This window comes from Triturus cristatus, chromosome 1_2 (assembly GCF_964204655.1).
Source record: "Triturus cristatus chromosome 1_2, aTriCri1.1, whole genome shotgun sequence".
NCBI classification, from domain to species: domain Eukaryota; kingdom Metazoa; phylum Chordata; class Amphibia; order Caudata; family Salamandridae; genus Triturus; species Triturus cristatus.
The window spans coordinates 703,211,732-703,232,121 of NC_140580.1; the positions used below are offsets into that span (position 1 = coordinate 703,211,732).

Here is a 20,390-nt window from a genome sequence, read left to right on the forward strand (position 1 = left end):
ATTAAAAATGAATGCAACGTTATAGCGTGCGATATGCGATAATGGCCATCTATGTGGAAATTTACCCCCACACAACTCAAAGTCATGACCCATTTCATAAGAGCATGAAAACAACTACACGAGGCATCAGAGTGAGAACAGTCTCTAAAACAAGCAGCATTGTCGAGCCTATGGAAATCGAGGCCCTTCGACAAGGGAAATGCCACAGCCTGCTTCGGTAATTCTGCAGGCGATGATGCTGGATAAACACAATGCGCAGCAACGCCTGTCACCAGCCTATTAAATTACAGGGAAAAAGTGCTGTGTTCATCTTGCTCCTACTACCGGGAGACCAGCATCAGACAGCTCGAAGTTAATATGACATGGAATCCCTAATTCCATGAATTGAAAGTGATCGCGTGCTGTAAGGGTGCCCGCGAGTGATGACCCAGGACGGAGGAAAGCCATATGGCGGCTGCGCGTGTGCACGCACGCGTAACCGCAAGCTTCAGGCCAGCAAAAGCGTGTGGTATCACTTTGAAAACCCACTTACTAAATGTCTCGCAGAGCAGCGCATGCGCTGGCTCAGGCGAAAACTAAAAAAGGCTTGCCATGGGCTCATGCAAGTGCACACACGGAGTCATCAGCGTGTTGGTGTGCACGTTGAAGGGAATTCACTGGCTGATGAAGCCGCCAAGGCAACAGTGCAAACTGCTGCCATTGCAGCAATCACTCGTTCTAGTATGAGAATAGATGGACAGATAGTAATAGCTGTGAACGCTACATGCAACAACAGCTCAACCTTGCCAAAAGGGTTTTCACTCAAGTATTCCTACAAATTAGATGCGCAAAATATTCTATATGCTCAAATTCCAGGCATGGGGGATATAGTAATACTAAACATGGATCGCAGATTAGGTTTAATTCTAGCTGCACACGAGGGTCTGGGTTAAGCACATGCAGGTATCGCTGCAATTATCGCTGCAACTATTTACTGAAGCAGCGTTACTGGTGGCCAGGTCTCACTAAACAGACCAAGGGCCGCGATAATGGTGGCCAGGTCTCACTAAACAGACCAAGGGATATGCCCTTAAGTGCGGCATCTGTCAGCAGATAAAAGGTTCCACAGCAGCACGTCCACCGCAAACACCATTATTGATTTCAGACAGACCCCTTGCATGTGTATATTTGGACTACTGCGGCCCCTTCCAAACTGACGGGGCTTACAGGTACATCCTGGTGGCAGTGGATTCATACTCTAGATTCCTGGGTGTGGCCTCAGCGCTCGACTGACGCCCGAACTGTTATAAAGGATTTGCGAATCTTCATAGGGACATACGCAATTGGCACATTACATTCTGACCATGGCCATGCGTTTAGCTCACTGACTTACAAAGAAGCCATGGGAAGTTTGGGTGTTGCATTGCAGTACTCCTCTCTGTATCATCCTGAGGGAAATTCGATTGTGGAGAGGAAAAACCAGGACCTAAAACAATCCTCAACAGCTATGGTATTAGGCTTGGGTAGCAGTTGGGTCAATCACCTATATGGGGTCCAGAGGGCACTTAATAACATGTCAAGAAGTTCACGGGGGGCATAGGCAATATGAAGTCCTGTTCAGGATTAGAATGTGGGTACCTGACCTCGACTGTGGCAGCACACTGGCGGATGAAAAACCATTTGACATCAATGATCGTTTGGCTGTTTAACAGGAACTCAATGAATTCCGGGCATTACAAAGCAACATTCAAGTAAAATGCCCCACCACTGGAGAAGTGAAAGCTGTACCCCCAAGACCTGTCTGGGTACCAAAGATTGGGGACCTGGTCAGAGAAAAGATTGCAGACCATCTTACAGAGCACCTGTACCTGTCCTGGCTGTCGAAGGAACAAGAACAGTACTCGTTCCGCCTCTTGCCGGCAAGAAAGAAAAAACATTTGTCTCCATTGATCTGATCAAACCACACTATGTGGCCAATATTCAATAGTAGGACATGTGGGCTCCAGGATAAGCACCAGAACTCCTCTCGCTACCATACAGGAAGTTCAGACAGAAAGACCAATAACGTTTGAAGATCCCACTCCATGAAGCAAAGGCGTTATCAACAACCGAATGGAACTTGTACCCGTTGAAATTGAACGACTTCAATCAACAAATGACACACAGATCTCAATTGGGCCTAACACCAACATCTATGCGAATATGTCTCAAACTGAGACATCTGCAGGCTCTACTAAACTTGCTGAGCTACCAAAGATAGACCAAACTGTGTCTGGCTACTTCTTTGATTTTGACACTTTCTCATTGGATTCCAGTGAACCCGAGTTACCGCCACCGCCTGTTTCCCACAAACAACACATTTGCGAGTTCTACCTTGGGCTGAAAAAGACTTACGTTGTTTTCCCTGGATTGCAATTGGTCTATGGTTCCTAGTCCTCTAGATGGGCATAGTGACTGTCTTTTTCCTGCTCCTGAATAGACATTACCTCCCAGAACACCCCGCAGTACAACATGTGAACTTGATCCTGAAACCACATGCATCATCACACAGTGAACAAAGAGATCTGCCATTAGTGAACATTACAGCAGTTCCAGTTCCTGAAGGGATAGTTCAGAACAGAGTTTCATATGACAGGTTTCGAGTATCAGAGTGCTTTACATAGCACCACTTGCGCTACATAAGGACACACATTTTTTTATTTTTTTTGTTAGGCACGGGGAGATTAAGTGATTTGCCCATAATCACAGGATGTACAGCGTTATTGCAGAGACTTGAACATTGTAGAAAGGTATGTCATCTGGAGGCGAAGCTTTCGAACAGTAACTGCAGATCTCTTCTTCCGGGCTTTCGGTTTCGAGATCGTTCCAAGTATCTTCGAAATGTTCGGAGTTTTCCTCTTCTTCAGGTACGTCTCCGTATTCCTCGGCTTCTTTGTCTCTAGGTTCAGGGGTTGGAAGGGAGTTGAAGATACCTTCTTCTTCCTCCTCTACGTCTTCTGCCTCTTCAGCGTCAACGTTCTCCTATTCGGCAATCGGTGCCTTTGGGATGCAAAAGTCTTTCAGCGAGGCGTCAAACTCCTTTTTCTTCTGTAGGAGAAGTCTCCTACAATCATCCTCGAGTCTCTTCCTTTTCCTTTCAACTTCGAGAGCCCTCTCGGCGATGGAGGCCGGATATTTTCTAATTTTTCTGTTGCTGATGTTAGTCTTCTACGGTGTTGTGCCCTTTTTTGCGGGTTCGTGCTCAACCCTTGTTTTCGGCGATTTTCCCTCCTCGGTAACCTTGGGTTGGGTTCCGTGGGGTTCTTTTAATCACAGCTGACCCTCAATCGTCTTTTTGGTCGGCGTCAGGGCTGCCTTGTACGCCTTATGTTCATGGCCCTTCGGTTTGGACGGATTTTTAGGGTGTTTTACCTTCTCCGTCTTCTTCTTTGGATAACTCGCCTTCTTCTCGGCGAGGAGTTTTTCGGAGTCCCCTTCTTGGATCTCGACGACCGACCACCCATGCGTTGACTCCGCTAGTGCTCCATGTTCTTCCTTGTCGCTAGAAAAAACCCAGGTCCCTGAGAGTTTTCTTTGTTGTCCGTGAAATAGTGGAGTAGTGGGCCTGTCTTTGCTTTCGACATGTTCTTAGTGTCTTCAACAGGAATGCTGCGCAGGCCTCACAATCCCTGTCCTAATGATCTTCGGGCAGGCAGAGGTTGCAGACGTTGTGTGGGTTGCATTGAGCGTACTTGTGGTGGCACTTGGGGCAGAACTTGAAAGGGGTATTCCGTATGATCCCTACCTCGCCATTTGTGGACCGACGTGGTCTTCTGTGTTGTTAACCGAAGCTCTGCTCCTGTGTCCGGTCACGACGTCGATAATCAATTTCTTGGCGATCTTCTTCTTTTTGGAGGTTTTTTGGGAAAAATCGAACTTTTCTTCAGAGTTTCCCGTCTTGCTTCTAGACCCAACGGGGGAAAAAAGATTCTGAAGATGGCTACCATGCACGTCGACCTCCAGGATACCGTCTAACGTCACACGTGGGACGTACCTCGCACCAAATGGTGGTCGACAGCGACCAAAACAAGAAAAAAAAAACAAAGACAACTCCAATTCCAACCACTAGATGGCAGAGTAATGCACAGCATGTGAATCCAGAAAAGGATTCACGCTGCAAAACCCTCGGATTCTCTTTCATTCAACCACTGAGTCTGTCTTGATATCGAGAATCATCATGTGTGGGCAAGACCTTACAACTAAGGGATCAACAAAAAGAAGAAAGCAAGACCACTAACCGAGAGGACACCGACAAAATTTCCCAGGTGACTCTTTAACCAGCATGTCCTTCACAGCATCAACAAGTGGACCCAGGAGGAGCACTGGTCTCTGTGAAGCGCAATCCACTTTCTGTACTCTCTGGTATGCCAAACTTGCTGCATCTGTCAAGAAAAAAGACAATGTTATGGATGTATTTTCCAGAGCCAGCCAAAATAAAGATACATTACTGTACATCTTTCTACACAATTGTTTTCATTTTCTGATTTACAAAAGATAGAGGTTGCCACCTAGCCCAAGGGTAGTATGTGCTGTTAACCAGTATTACAAATAAAACACAAATGTACAAAGTTTTTTTCTGCATACAGGACAGTAAAAAGTTGTTAGTCTTTAGACACACATAGTGATTAATGCGCAAATTGTCATAGATGTCAGGCTCAAACCAAGATCTGTGAAATTGTAGGAATTAAGCTGTACCCTAGGTGTGATTGCATGTGTGCTTTACTAACCTGAATGCTATGTACACAGTCAGAGAGAAAGTTATCCTAAAAAGCCGACTTGATTAAACAAAGATAGTTGTTTGAGCAGTCGTGCCCTGAATCAAAAGAGGTAGTGTGCTGGTTGAGATTAGATACAGTACATCATAACTATCATGATATCACTAATGACAGACTGGCTAGTTAAAGTTGTTAGTTAGAAAAACAGCACTTAAACACCTTCTGACAAAAAAATGTGTCTGCCACTGTGCTGTTTGAGACCTCTTTTCTGATTGTAAAACCATGTTAACATTGGGAAGCTCACAGTCATCTCTCTTAAGAAACAATGGAGAAATGATTTTCTCTGGGGATGTTCTGAAAACCGATCTACCAAAACGGAGGACAGTTACATTACGGCTTGTAATCAATAATTGAAAGCACTCACTACTAGAACTACAACAAAATCAATACAATTATAGCATTCTGGAAAAAACCTTGTTAAAACTTTGAAAATGTGTACATCAGTTCTCAGAGTTTGTGCTATTTCGGATTAATTTTTTTACATGAAAGACTTGCTAATATACCCGGTTTAGAACTAGGGTGTTCCTAGAATGTACAATTCAGGTATCTCGTGGCTCTTAAGAGCTAGCAACTTTGGTCAACACAGAGTCAAGAAGGGTAGATCTTATCAAGAGAGTTGCTCAGTCTTGGTTCTGATCCGTAAGGGAAATTTGTCAAGGGCCTTGCATGAAAAAGGATATGTTATGGATTTATTTTCCAGAGCCAGCCAAAATAAAGATACATTTATTACTGTACATCTTTCTACACAATTGTTTTCATTTTCTGATTTACAAAAGATATAAGATGCCACCTAGCCCAAGGGTAGTATGTGCTGTTAACCAGTCTTACAAATAAAACACAAATGTACAACGTTTTTTTCTGCATACAGGACAGTAAAAAGTTGTTCGTCTTTAGACACATATAGTGATTATTGCGCAAATTGTCATAGATGTCAGGCTCAAACCAAGATCTGTGAAATTGTAGGAATTAAGTTGTACCCTAGGTAACCAAGATAGTTGTTTGAGCAGTCATGCCCTGATTCAAAAGAGGAAGTGTGCTGGTTGAGATTAGATACAGTACATCATAACTCTCATGACATCACTAATGACAGACTGGCTAGTTAAAGTTGTTACTTAGTTAGAAAAACAGCACTTAAACACCTTCTGACAAAAACCATTGTCTGCAACTGTGCTGTTTGAGACCTCTTTTCTGATTGTAAAACCATGTTAACATTTGGAAACTCACAGTCCTCTCTCTTAAGAAACAATGGAGAAATGATTTTCACGAAAAGGATAATAAAGCACAAAAAACCTACTGCACAGGTATATTCAATTCTACATAATGCAAATGATACAGCCCAGACCCCGGTCGTATCAATAAAAGGAACATATGGGGAGAGTGACCTAAATCAAGATCAATGGAACTGGCTACGCGGAATATTGAACAACCAAAGTGTCTGACGTAAGGGAGCTATGGTTCCCACTTCTGAAATATATACAATACACTTGATATCTTGGAATATAGCAGGAGCCAGGAGACTGCTTGATGAAGGCCTCCCACTTAAGGAGTGGGAAGATTGTGACATCATAGCCCTGCAAGAAACTTGGGCGCAGAAAGATATTCCGATAGCAGGTTATGCCCATTATACAGTAGCTGCAGAAAAATGCAAGTACTATGGCAGGGCAGTAGGAGGATTGACCATGTATGTATCGACAGCTCTAAAAATATCAACAGAACCGTTGATATCTCCGGATCCCAGCATACAAATCGTAAAATTCTCAGATCAAAACTTAATTACAGGTAAGAGGATACTGTTAATTAATTACTATAACCAAAGGCTCAAATAAAAAAGGAGAAAAATGCTTTTTCGATTAAAACAATATCAAGACTACGCTGCGATGAGCCGACCTGGAATTTAACAGTAACAGGTGATTTTAACTCGAATTTGATATTCGCGCCAGACGAAGACGAAATGCTAACAGCAGATTATTAATTTTGGTGTGTGCCACAGCATCATAATACAGGGACTTATCGTATGGACCGCATTGGTCAGCAACTAGTCACAGATATTGAATTCTTAGTTATGCGGGTCCTAAATGGAAGAAACAACGAAGATCGCCCTCCAGAAAAAACATACTACGGTCCAAGGGCACACTCAACGTTAGACTTCACACTTTTAACCCTTCCTTTACTACCAACATTAGCTTGCTTCTACATAGAGTGATCACTCAATACAGCACGTCATCTTCAATCTATACACACCAAGACATCAACCTACTAATGCTCCAGAGGGTGAAATTACCTCAATCAATTTAAAATGTTTGAAATGGACGAATAAAATAGACTGGTTTTAAACAATAAAGAGTCTCTTGGCCGAACTAACATCAGAACCCATTAACAGAATACAAGCTTGGTCGCAATTCCTAAATAAATTAGCAAAAACTATGAAGGTTTCAAAAATTGGGGTCAAAACATATGACCAGACAAAAAATCTACCAAAAGATCTGCAAATGCTAAAGAAAGAACTAAGAAAAGCACAAAGGAAATTGCGACAGGACAAATCCAAGGGCGTATGCTGGAAAGTATTTCAACAAATGAGAATACAATTCAAAAAACAGAATATGGGAATTTAAAAAAAGAGAAAGCCGAGAGTTCCTGGTCTAAACTAATTTACAATTTAAGACACTCAAAACTTAACAAATTTTGGCAGACAATAAACAACTTCTCTAGACCTCGAAACAACTTAACGTCGCACATAGAAGAGCAGCAGTGGGTTAACTTCCTCAGGGATAAATTTAAAGAAGAACAACTCCACGACATAGACAATTTCCAGTTATTGACCGTAAAGCGAGAATGAATTGAAATCACAGACCAATCAATCAATGTACACATCAGAAGAAATAACAAACATAATAAAGAAAGCCAGAAGCGACAGTGCTCCCGGCCCGAACGGCATTCACCAGGCAAATGTTAAATACGACCCGGAGTATTGGAGCTCGATCCTTGGAAAACTCTACATTGATATTGAACTTATCAATCAAATCCCAGAAAGTTGTCAGGGATCAATCATTACCCCTATTTACAAAGTAGGAGATAGATTGAATCCAAAATATTATAGGCTAATTGCCTTACAGGATGTCGAAGCCAAATATTTTGCCTCATTAATCCTTAAAGACCTAGCCGATTGGTCTAGAGAACGTAACCTACTACCAAAAAATCAAACCGGATTTAGGAAGGGTATTGGAACTGTTAAAATATTCTGTCAATCTCAATGATTGCTGAAAGATGCAAAAATAGAAAACAAGATCTTCATCTGTGTTACATCGACTTAAAAGCTGCCTTTGACAGCGTAGATCGGAAACTCATGTGGTCTAAATTAAAATCCTGAGGTATACCAGATAGAATATTGAAGGGTCTACTACTGTTTTACACAGATACCTGGGTACGCATGAATCTTGGGAATGGAGCTAGAATATCCAGAAAAGTGTATACCAACACGTGTCTGAAGCAGGGGTGCGTACTGGCCCCGCATCTTTTTAATTTATTCATCTCAGACCTTTCAAGTCAGCTAGATGAAATTAACTCACATTCACTGACGCTGGGAAAACTACAATTATCGCATCTCGCCTATGCAGATGATATCATTCTTTTAAGCTTGACAAGACTACTAAACGAACTCTCCGAATTTCTGTCGGTAAATAAGTTGGAATTACATTTTTCAAAAACCAAATCAATACTTATTACAAATCGAACAGCCTCGACTCAACATATTAAAGTGCAATCCACTGGAGAAAGTATCGTGCTACAAATATTTGGGATTCTATATCGACGATAAATTATTGTTTCGCGATCAGAAAAAATATATGACACAGCGAGCAGGGGCACTAACATTCGCCCTTAAAACATTTGCAAAGAAACTGGAGGGACCGTCTTTGAAACCATTATTAATGATAATTGCAGCCAAAGGACTGCCTACACTATCATACGGCAGTGCTGCAATGCACGGGAAGGACTCAGAATCCCTAAACAAACTAATGGTGTGCATTTCTAAAAAGGTTCTTCAACTCCCGAAAACTGCCTCACCAGCGCAGATGCGCCTGGAGTTTGGGCTCATGAACGAAACACTGGGCTGACTTTACACATACATTAAAGTATGGTACCAAATAAAACAAAACGTAGAGGAAAACAGTCTTAACGAATCTCTGTGGCAGGAAATGGAACAAGATAAACACTCGCCAGCATACACATTTTTTGAATATGCATTAAAGACTACCTGCACAAGTGAGCTGTGGAATAAACAAATGCCCTACCAAACATTCAAATTAGCACTAAACAAGGCTGCAAAGTTCCAATCGCTACTGGTTGATAAAGACCTTTTTTCAACAAGAAGTCATTCATGGACAGTGATCAACACTTCTAAAACAGTGAAACAAGCGGCCTATTTGGACTCCACTTACTCCATTTATGTAAAGAAGAAATTAATAACATTAAGGTTTGGACAGTTCCCAACTCTTGCGGAAGCCCCTCATTGGAAATATAAGGAAAATGAAAATTGCCGGCATTGTGGCTATAAAAAGGAAGATCTGATTCATCTTGTATGTCATTGCAAGATACTGCAACCAGCACGAACCACAATATTACGGCGAGCATTTCTGTATAGAGGCATAAAGTCGTGCAGAACAGCTATCATAAGAGGACTGGACTGCACTAACCCCCAAATGAACTGTAAACTGATTACATTTTTACGTACTCACGAACAAGCACTAAAAGCTAAATATGAACAATGATAAACATGAAGTATATTTTATAAGTACATACATTTTAAGATGTTTTTAGAGATATGTAACTTTTATGCGATTTGCTCTTTTTTTAGTGTTTGTAATATTGTTATGGTTTTAATTAACTGAACAATAAATAAAATAAATCATTAATCAGACTTAATGTTATGGATGTATTTTCCAGAGCCAGCCAAATTAAAGATACATTTATTACTCTACATCGTTCTACACAATTGTTTTCATTTTCTGATTTACAAAAGGTATAAGATGCCACCTAGCCCAAGGGTAGTATGTGCTGTTAACCAGTCTTACAAATAAAACACAAATGTACAAAGTTTTTTCTGCATACAGGACAGTAAAAAGTTGTTCGTCTTTAGACACATATAGTGATTAATGCGCAAATCGTCATAGATGTCAGGCTCAAAACAAGATCTGTGAAATTGTAGGAATTAAGCTGTACCCTAGGTGTGATTGCATGTGTGCTTTACTAACCTGAATGCTATGTACACAGTCAGAGAGAAAGTTATCCTAATAAGCCGACTTGATTAAACAAAGATTGTTGTTTGAGCAGTCATGCCCTGAATCAAAAGAGGTAGTGTGCTGGTTGAGATTAGATACAGTACATCATAACTATCATGATATCACTAATGACAGACTGGCTAGTTAAAGATGTTACTTAGTTAGAAAAACAGCACTTAAACACCTTCTGACAAAACATTGTGTCTGCCACTGTGCTGTTTGAGACCTCTTTTCTGATTGTAAAACCATGTTAACATTGGGAAACTCACAGTCATCTCTCTTAAGAAACAATGGAGAAATGATTTTCTCTGGGGATCATCTGAACAAAACGGAGGACAGTTACATTACGGCTTGTAATCAATAATTGAAAGCACTCACTACTAGAACTACAACAGCATCAATACAATTATAGCATTCTGGAAAAAACCTTGTTAAAACTTTTGAAAATGTGTACATCACTTCTCAGAGTTTGTGCTATTTCGGATTATTTTTTTTACATGAAAGACTTGCTAATATAGCCGGTTTAGAACTAGGGTGTTCCTAGAATGTACAATTCAGGTATCTCGTGGCTCTTAAGAGCTAGCAACTTTGGTCAACACAGAGTCAAGAAGGGTAGATCTGATCAAGAGAGTTGCTCAGTCTTGGTTCTGATCCGTAAGGGAAATTTGTCAAGGGCCTTGCATGATAAAGGATATGCAAGACCTTCGGGAGCTTTGAATCTGGTTATCAAGTAAGCCAGCATACCCCCGCAAACTTTGTCAGAGTTTGAGTAAGCACTGAGTGTGTCACATTGATTTCCTATGCCGAGTCTGTTAAGGTTGGTGATGGGACCTTGCTCAGCACCACGCCAGAGGGAGCTACTGGGTACCAAGAATAAGGCAGAGCGAGGGAGGGGATCCCACAAAAATCAGCAAAATCAACACTCAGTTCACCTGTTTTCCCAGCATGATTCTTGTGGGTTCTCTCCTGCGGGCTCAGGTGAAGGGTAAAGGCAGTCTCTTGGCACTTGGAGACAGGACAGAATCCCCGGACTCCTTGGGTCACCCTGGGACCACCATTCAGAAAATGGCATCAAAATAAAGCCCTGGCAACTATATTCACTAGACAGCTGTTGATATTTATCTGTTCTGACCACTGAGGTGCCTGGGTCCAGTTATGCGCATTTCTCCTTTCTATCAGTCTCAATGTGCAGTCCTTCTTATGTGGACAATCATCCAGATAAAGTTCATAAATTAAGTAAACTAATGCAAGTGACCAGTGTATTTCAATTGTTTGTACCACTACACTATCAAAATTTAAGGATAGTTCTGCACAGTGAGTAAAGACATACTGATCACATGACTAAGTAATGTGTTTTATTGTGATGAAATCCACCAAGAAGCACAAACATTAAGGTTGTCTTCATCTCAGAGTAAACACCACAGACATTAACTACTGTTGCCACAATTTATTACAATAGCTACACAAATGTAACAAACACAATGATTTTTCATAAAGTACCCTGTACTGCACTGAATTCTTAACAGCTGAACATATGAAATAACTGTGCAGAAATAGCTAATAATACCACTACAAAATTTCAATTTCTGCCTCAAAGAATTAATTAAAACTGTAGGGGTGCTACTACACTTCACTTTACAGATATGTAGTGTGTGTAATGTGTACCACACAAAGACCTTTAAGCCATTCAAATCTGTTATCACAACCACAAATATTCAGCTTCAAACGTGCTACTCATTTCTTTGTCAGCTTGCCAAGCTGCACTCCAAGATGAGCTTCATTCTGAGCCTAACAATATTGTACAAGATCGTCGATCATCTAGTTCAACCCAAAAACCTATAACCCACTTTAACACATCTCCCCATCGTCACTAATGTAGTTCCTCCTTTCCCACCCACAGACACCAAAACAATGCATCCACCCTAACCAATTTATTGCCTCTAAATCTCTTCAGTTTGAGAAACCTAAAAAACAACTCCACGTCTGTTGCATACGTCGTGGTCGCTGGGAAGACATCGCGGTGTCTACTTAGACGCCACCCATGCGCGCTGACATCAGTTTTAACACAACTTATCACGCCCGAAGCTCAGAGCCATGCAAGACACTGACCACAGGTGCACAAAACTAGGGCCCTGGAAGGGAGCTCCTATCCCTAGAAGTCAGTTCGCAGAAAGGGGATGATGGGTGGGGCGGTAAGGAATCTATAACTATATATGTCTCTTACAGCTACATCGTTACCGAAGGTAAGTAACTTGTTTATCTGAAAGAGGCTGTAGTTATAGATTCCTTACCTTTAGAATAGATACCCCACCAATGCCAATCCCGGTGGCGGGTCTGCAACTAAGTTCACTCCTGGAGAACAGAAAGGCCCAAATAAGCAATCTCTCCGGACTTGGCTATCGAGGCAGTAATGTTTTGTGAATGTGTGCAGGGATGCCCACGTGGCTGCCTGGCAGATATCAATCAGCGGAACTCCACATCCCACATAAGATAAGTAAGGACATGATTCAAGTCCCATTGAGACATTACGAAAGGAGAAGGAGGAAAGAGAGGAGTAATGCCCTTCAGGAATCTATTTACAATAGGGGACTTCAAAAGAAGAAGGCTGATCAGGAAGACGAACAAAGGCTGAAATGGCCGAAAGATAGCCTTTAAGGGGGACCAGAGCAGAGCCTTGTTTGGCCAAAGATAGAATGAAGAGAATCTCCGAAACAGGGGCAGAGAGGGGGTCCACAGCCTTTGCTATGTACCATGCCACAAATTTGTTCCATCTACAGGCGTATACCGTTTTAGTGGAGGGACGCCTGGCTGCCAAGATGAAGTTACAGACTTCGGGAGGAAGGTCGAAAGCTGTCAACTGTCGCCGCTCAATCTCTAAGCAAGGAGGTGGAGGCTGGACAGGTTCGGGTGGAGGACCATTCTCCTGCTGCAGCGACAGAAGATCCTCCAGAAGAGGCCGTCTGATCGGAGGATCGATGGCCATACTCAAGAGCTCGGGGTGCCAGACTCTTCATGCCCAGTTCGGAGCCCCAAGAATGACTTGGGCCCGGTCGCGCATAATCTTCTTCAGCACTCTGGGTGGAGGCAGTACAGGCAGAAAGGAGTACAGGAAGCCGCAACTCCATTTGAGACGAGCAACGAGCAGAACTGCTGACATTGCGCTTTCTCTGAGTGTCGAACAGATCTGGCCAAGGCTCTCCCCACTGCTGAAAGAGACCTTACACCACATCCGAGTGAAGACGCCATTCGTGATGCATCATAAAACGGCCGCTGAGTTTGTCTGCCCTGGCGTTCAGGGGAACCTGCCAGGTGTTAAACCACCAGGGATATGCCCTGATGTTCCAGCCATGTCCAAAGGCGAAGAGCCTCTTGACATAGGGTCCACGACCCCACCCTGCCCTGTTTGTTGCAGTACCACATGGCGGTGGTGTTGTCCGTGAACGCCTGCACTATTCCTTTGACAGAAGGAAGGCATGCCTTCAGTGCAAGATGGATCGCCCGAATCTCCAGAAGGTTGATGTGGAACCCGGACTTCGCCAGGAGACCAGAGACCCCTGAGCTCCGCCTCTTCATGTGGCCGCCCCATCCCAGGAGTGACGTATCAGTCACCACTGTGAACTCTAGTTGGGGAAGCGAGAGGCATCTGCCAAAAACTCAATCCTGGTTCTTGAGCCACCACTGCAAACGACGTGCAGTCCCCTCCGAGATCTGGACGACATCGGAAAGATTCTCCTGATGCAGCGCCCACTGGAACTTCAGGTCCCACTGCAGAACCCGCACGTGCCACCTGACATGATCCACCAGCAGGATGCAGGAGGCCATGAGGCCCAGCAGCCTCAGGGTCATTCTCATCGGGATTGAGGCTGAAACATCGGTATCATAGCCCAAATATCCCAGACTTCCTGCTCGGGAGGATAAGCCAGAAACTGCACTGTATCCAGAACTGCTCCGATGAAAAGGAGCTTCTGAGAGGAAATCAGGTGCAACTTCGGCACGTTAATAATGAACCCTAGCAAATGCAGACGGCCCGCCATAGTCTGGAGGTGGGAGACGTCAGCCTGGTAACATGCACGACAGAGGGCAACTTAGAGTTGCCCCCTGAAACTAACCCACAACCCTTGTCCTGACTGAGAGGCTGCCTAGGCTGCCACCAAGCAGACAGGTTGCTGGCCCCCTGGGTAGAGAGCCATCCACTCTCGAGGGCCTGCAGTAATGCACATCCTGGGGCGAGGTGCCAAGCCTCCTCCCCTAGGATGGGCAGGGGAAGCTTCAAAGGCATGCCGCCTTTGTGAGCCTCCCCAGACCACTTAATGTACTCAGCAACTGGTCCCCACCGGTTCTGACCACCACTCTGGTGGGAAGACTGGCAGGAAAACCCAAGTGAGGAAAGGGGTGTGCCAACCTCTGCCTCTGCCCACCCCTAAGGTGGGGGAGGTGAGGTGATGCACAACTCCGGGCTCTCGCCATCTTGAGGATGGGGAGCCCTACCCAATCAGAACTAGGCTCCTGCCCCCCTCCCACTGGAGAGTGGCAGGATAGGGGATGTACCCACCCCAGGGAAGGGACCCATTGGTCCCTGACCTTCACCTACCTGTAACGCCCCGCAATTTAGTATTTAGGGGCACCCTGAACCTTCCTTCCTCAGATCCCGATTCCGAAACAAGAAGAAGAACAAGAAGAAAGAAGACCTGCCATGCAGCTGCTAACAAGAGGACAACACCAACTGACTTGGCCCAAGCCCTGTAGAACCTCGAACCTGGTCCTGCTAAATCCCGGCGTCTCCAGGGGTCAACAACCTCGAAAACCCCGGCGGACCTGACTGCCTTGCTCATCTAAAGACTGGGACTCCCACGAGCAGTGGTTCTGCTCAAACAAGCAACAACCCCTGGTGCCAGCCAGGAACCGCGAATCCAGCACACTCTGCACCCGCCGAGCCCGGCCTGTGCTTGAATGAACAAAGACCACGAGGACGTGATCCTGGCAACTGTGACCAAGAATCTAGCACCCCAGGACCCTCCTCGATGCTCCTGATGACGCCAGCAGCCTCAACTCCAGGGACCCCCCAACCGCGACCAGCAGAGGGTAAGATTTCCCGACTCCAAAAGACACCCCAGCGCCCTGCGGCCCCCTGTGCCCAACTCCTGGGTGCCTACCTAACCTACAGCTCCCCAACTTACCTTTCGAAGTGGTGGTCACACAGCTTTCCCATTGAAACCCATTGAGCGCCCGACGGCTCAAAAGCACCCTGCACTCAGCCGCTCGAGTGCCCCTGGAAGTGCAGCATCCGTTCTATTCTACTTCCCCACTTGCCCTGTGTAAGTGACCAGGAGCTCAGTTCCCACAGCCGCGTGGCCTGCCTGCTAGCAGCCCCCAACCAAAGGCCCTCTACCCACCATAGGCTAACATTGGGCCTACTCTCTCTGCACCCGGCTGCCCCAGTGCCGCTGAGGGTGTAACAACTGTACCTACCTGACCCTGGGAGACGCCTGAGTCTATCCTCAGAACCTTGTCTCTGCCAGTCGAGTACTTACCTGAAAGCCGATAACCTACATTTTCTCCATAGGGTAACATTGACTGGTTTTCACTTGGAATTTCTTCTAAGTGTTGAGTTTTGAAACTTTGAAATATTCACTAAAAATCACCCGATCAATGAAAACAAAATTACTCACCTGTTACCAGGAGAGATGACAGTGCTGGATCTTTGTGCCCAGCACTGACCCTACAAAGCAATTACAACTGTGATTTTCCGATAACCAAACTTTCCTCCATAGGATAACATTGCCTGGTTTTTGCCAGAAATTCTTCTAAGTATCGATTTTTGAAACATACAAATATTCCTTAAAAATCGCCTGTGTAATAAAAACGATTTCTTTCAACTGTTCACAGGAGATGCACCAGGGCTGAATCCAGGATCCAGCCCCGAGTAAGAAAAACCTATGCAAAGTGATTGATATTGTGTTTACTTAAAAGATTCCCATTGAGCTCAATGTTATAATTGTTTAACTTGTGTTGCCTATTGCAACAACTGTAACTATTGCATTCAAAAGTCTATTGCTACTTGAAAGTATTCAACTAGAGCATCTCATTCTGAGAAATAATTTTTATACCTACTTGTGGTTCTAAAATAAAACAATATATCTTTATATACAAAACAATTGGCCTAGAGTTCAGTTCTTGAATGTGTGAGACCATTTGCTGATTGAGTGTGTACAACAAATGCGTTACACTGTCCTCTGATACTGCCTTACTGCTCGACCAAGCTACCACTTTAGAGACTAAGGTTATATCTAACTTTAACCTCTGCCAAACCTCTGGGGACTGTGGACTCTGTGCACACTGAACCTTACTTTGGTGCAGCATATACAGACCCACTTTCTTACACCCTCCTTCGTAGCCACGGTAGGGGGGGGGAGGAGCATGCCAAGGTCAGGGGAGGTTTCCAAACCACTGGCATCACCCAATTTCGCCAGTCCGGCTCGTCAAGCTGGTCAGCTAAATGGTCAATAGACTGGCTGCCTCTCAGGGTGATAGGAAATGCCAGGGATGAACAGTGGTACAAAAGCACCCTCTGGTGTCGGTACCGAAATCAGGTGATGTCGGTCGGGCACCAGGTCTAAGTCGGGGTGAGGCATGGCGTGAGGCCGGGGTCCACCCAGATTGGGGGCACAACTGACGTCAGGAGCATCATCACTGGAATCGGCACCGAGGAAGATACTGTGAGGTCGACCGGCACCGATTCGGATCCAGGCTGGAGCCGCCAGCATTGAAGGCCCAGAGCCTGTAGCCAAGACCGTGGAGCCTGAAGGCGCGCTTGAGGAGTCGGGCTGCCTAAAAATGCTGTGAAGCGCTTTGTAAAAACCTAAAAACTGTGCAGAGGACACTCTGGCTCCAGGAAAGGGAGGGAAGCGCAGAGCCGTCCCAGGATCGGGCTCCCAAGACCGAGCTGGAGAGCGACAACGTCCCGGGTCCCGCGTCGGCCTACGGACGGGGAGAAGGCGAATAGCGATGATGCTTCTTCGCCTTCTTCTTGTGCTTCTACTTACACGATGAGTGCAAAGACTTCCAAGAGGAGTGGTGGTGGCTCCACGACCGTCCAAGACCTTCCTCTCGACCGGGATCTCGAACAACACGGTGCGGACTGCCGGGCCTCCAAGAGCTTTTGGGACCCCTCCAGCAAAGACTTCGGATTCATGGCCCGGCACTCGGAGCACAACTTCGGGTTGTTGTCGCACTCCAGGCACCAGAGGCAAACGAGGTGTGGATCGGTGACTGACATCAGCTTGTGACAGGAGTAACAAGGCTTGAAGCCGGCCCGACGATGGGACATTCCTCAAGCACCAGGAGTCAAAGACTCAAAAAAGATGTGGACAAAAGTCGAAAAGAGTAGTAAAAAAAGACTAAGGGGTATGCTCTCATCGGATCTGCGCTGGCTGGCGCGGAAAGAGAATGAACTGACGCCAGAGCACAGGTGCGACGTCATCCCGGCAACCATGACCACAAATGTGGAGTCGACTGATGCCACCTACTGACGCGCAGGGATACTGCTACGAAAAAAGTCTTCAGATCCAGTCTTACCCCGGGGGTTGATTTTAAAGGTAAGAAATCTATAACTACAGTCTCTTTCAGATACATCATTACCGAAGGTAAGTTATTTGTTCATCTGAAAGAGACATCTAGCTGCAGACTCCTTACCTTTGAACAGATACCCAAGCACTACCATCCGCGGAGGAGGGACTGCAGATCTGCAAAACAGATCGACCAAATAGGCCTTCTCTGCGAACCTGGGAATCCAGGCAGTAGTGTCTGGCGAACGTGTGCAGAGATGCCCACAAGGCAGCTTGGAAGATATCGGAAACGGGAACACCACGTTGGAAAGCCGTGGTCGCCACTTTTGCCCTAGTGGAATGGGCCCTAAGCCCTTCCGGGGATCCTTCCTCGCTAAGGCGTAATAAACTTTTATACAGATGATAACTCATCGGGAAATAGTCCTCTTATGGACAGCGCAGCCTCTCTTTCCACCACGTACCCTATAAAGCGTTGGTCATCCACCCGAAACTCTTTGATTCGATCAAGGTAGAACGATAACGCTCTTTTGGGGTTCAGACGGTGGAGAAATTCCTCCTCTTTGGAAGGATGCAGAGGTGCATCGAAGGTGGGCAAGGTAACTGACTGTCCCAGATGGAAGGCCGTTACCACCTTAGGAAGGAAAGATGCCCTAGTCCGGTGTACTACCTTGTCCGGGAAGGTCGTCTGGTAAGAAGGCTTTGAGGATAGCGCCTGTAGTTCGCAGACTCTCCTGGTAGAGGTTATTGCCTCCAAAAAAGCTGTCTTGATGGTGAGCAACCGCAGAGGACAGTTATGCAGCGGCTCAAACTGTGCACACATAAAAAAGTTGGGAACCAAATTAAGGTCCCACTGTGGCATGATGAAAAGTGAAGGGGGGAACAAATGGGTTAGCCTCTTCAAAAATCTCTGCACTATAGGAGACTTGAATATGGAAGGCTGATCAGGTAGCCGAAGAAAAGAAGAAAGGGACGAAAGGTAGTCCTTCAGAGTGCTCAGAGCCCTGTTGGGCCAATGAAAGTATAAACAGAAGGATTTGAGGTAACAGAGCAGATAGGGGGTCGACAGATCTGTCTGAACAATATTTCCAAAAAATCTCCATCTCCAGGGGTATACTGATTTTGTGGAGGGACGCCTGGCTGCCAAGATAACCTCACAGACTTCAGGATGAAGGTCAAAAGTTGTCAACTGTCGCCGCTCAATCTCCACGCAAGGAGGTGGAGAGTGGACAGGTTAGAGAACCCTCCCCTGCTGCTGCGACAGAAGATCCTCCCAAAGAGGCAGCCTGACCAGAGGATCCAGAAGCACAGGATACCAAACTCTCCGTGTCCAGTCCAGAGCCACAAGAATAACTTGTGACCGGTCGCTCCTGATCTTCTTGAGCACTCTGGGCAGGAGTGGTATGGGCGGAAAGGCTTATAAAGGCCTGAACTCCACCTGAGACGAAAATTATCGCTGAGCGAGCGCCACCTTGGAAACTCCAGCATGCAAAACTGCTGACATTGCACGTTCTCTTCAGAGGCGAACAGATCCATCCAAGGCTCTACCCACTGCTGAAAGAGACCTTGTGCCACCTCCAGATGGAGATGCCATTCGTGATCCGCAAGGCACCTTCGGCTGAGCTAGCCCGCCCTGGTGTTCAGGGAACTAGCCAGGTGTTGGACCACCAGGGAAATGCCCTGCTGTTCCAGCCAAACCCAGAGGCGCAGGGCCGCTTGACAGAAGGTCAACGACCCCATTCCACCCTGTTTGTTGAGTACCACATGGCAGTAGTGTTGTCTGTGAACAACTAAACGAGCCTTCCCTTTATTGACCGTAAAAAGGCTTTAGTGCCAGCCGGATTGCCCGCAGCTCCAACAGATTGATTTGGAGCTTGGGTTCTGCCGGAGACCAGAGTACCATGATCTCCACCTCTCACAGATGGCCGCCCAATCCCAGAAGGGATGCATCTGTCACTACGGTAAGGACTGGGTGGGGAAGGGAAGAGGGGACTGCCAGGAACCAATCTGGGTTCATTAGCTACCACTGCAGGTCGTTCGCAGCGCCCTCCGAAATCTGAACCAGGTCAGTGAGATTTCCCCGATGCTGTGCCCATTGGAACTTCAGGTTCCACTGCAGAGCCTGCATGTGCCACCGTGCGTTGGTCTCAAGCAGGAGGGAGGAGGCGTGAGGCCCAATATCCTCAGACTCATTCTTACCGAGACCCAGGATAGAGGCTGAAACATCGGTATCATAGCCTGAATATCCTGGACTCGTCGCTAGGGAGGATTGGCCCGAAACTGCACTGTGTCCAGAAATGCTCAAATGAAAGGGAGCGTCTGGGAGGGAGTCAAGTGTGACTTCAGCACGTTGATAGTCAACCCCAACAAATGCAGGAGGTTCACCGTAGTCTGGAGGTGGGAGACGACTGTTTGGGGCGAGCCCGCCTTCAACAACCAGTCCTCAAGGTAGGGGAAGACTGGAACCCCTGATCTCTGCAGATGGGCTGCGACCACTGCTATCACCTTCGTGAACACCCGAGGGGCACTGCTGAGGCCAAAGACGAGCACGATAAACTGAAAGTGCTTGTGGCCCACCATTAAACCGCAGGTAGCAACTATGGGCAGGCAGGATGGGAATACGAAAATAGGCGTCCTGCAAGTCCAGCGCTCCCATCCAGCCTCCCGGGTCCAAGGCAGACAGGACCCGAGCCAGGGTGAGTATTTTAAATTTCTCCTTTTACTGGAAGTAGTTGAGGGTTCTTGGGTCTAGAACAGGA

The 20,390-nt window shown here is 45.8% G+C and overlaps 1 protein-coding gene across 4 annotated transcripts in view; it reads right to left on the bottom strand.

Moving 5' to 3' along the window:
* Positions 1 to 20,390, bottom strand: part of DLG5 (discs large MAGUK scaffold protein 5) — a 1,132,805-nt gene that overhangs the window by 102,801 nt on the left and 1,009,614 nt on the right. For all 4 annotated transcript variants that reach the window (XM_085608570.1, XM_085608569.1, XM_085608568.1 and 1 more), the window contains one exon: positions 4,257 to 4,400. In XM_085608570.1, the coding sequence (XP_085464696.1) occupies positions 4,257 to 4,400 (144 nt within the window). The remainder of the gene's footprint in view (positions 1 to 4,256; positions 4,401 to 20,390) is intronic.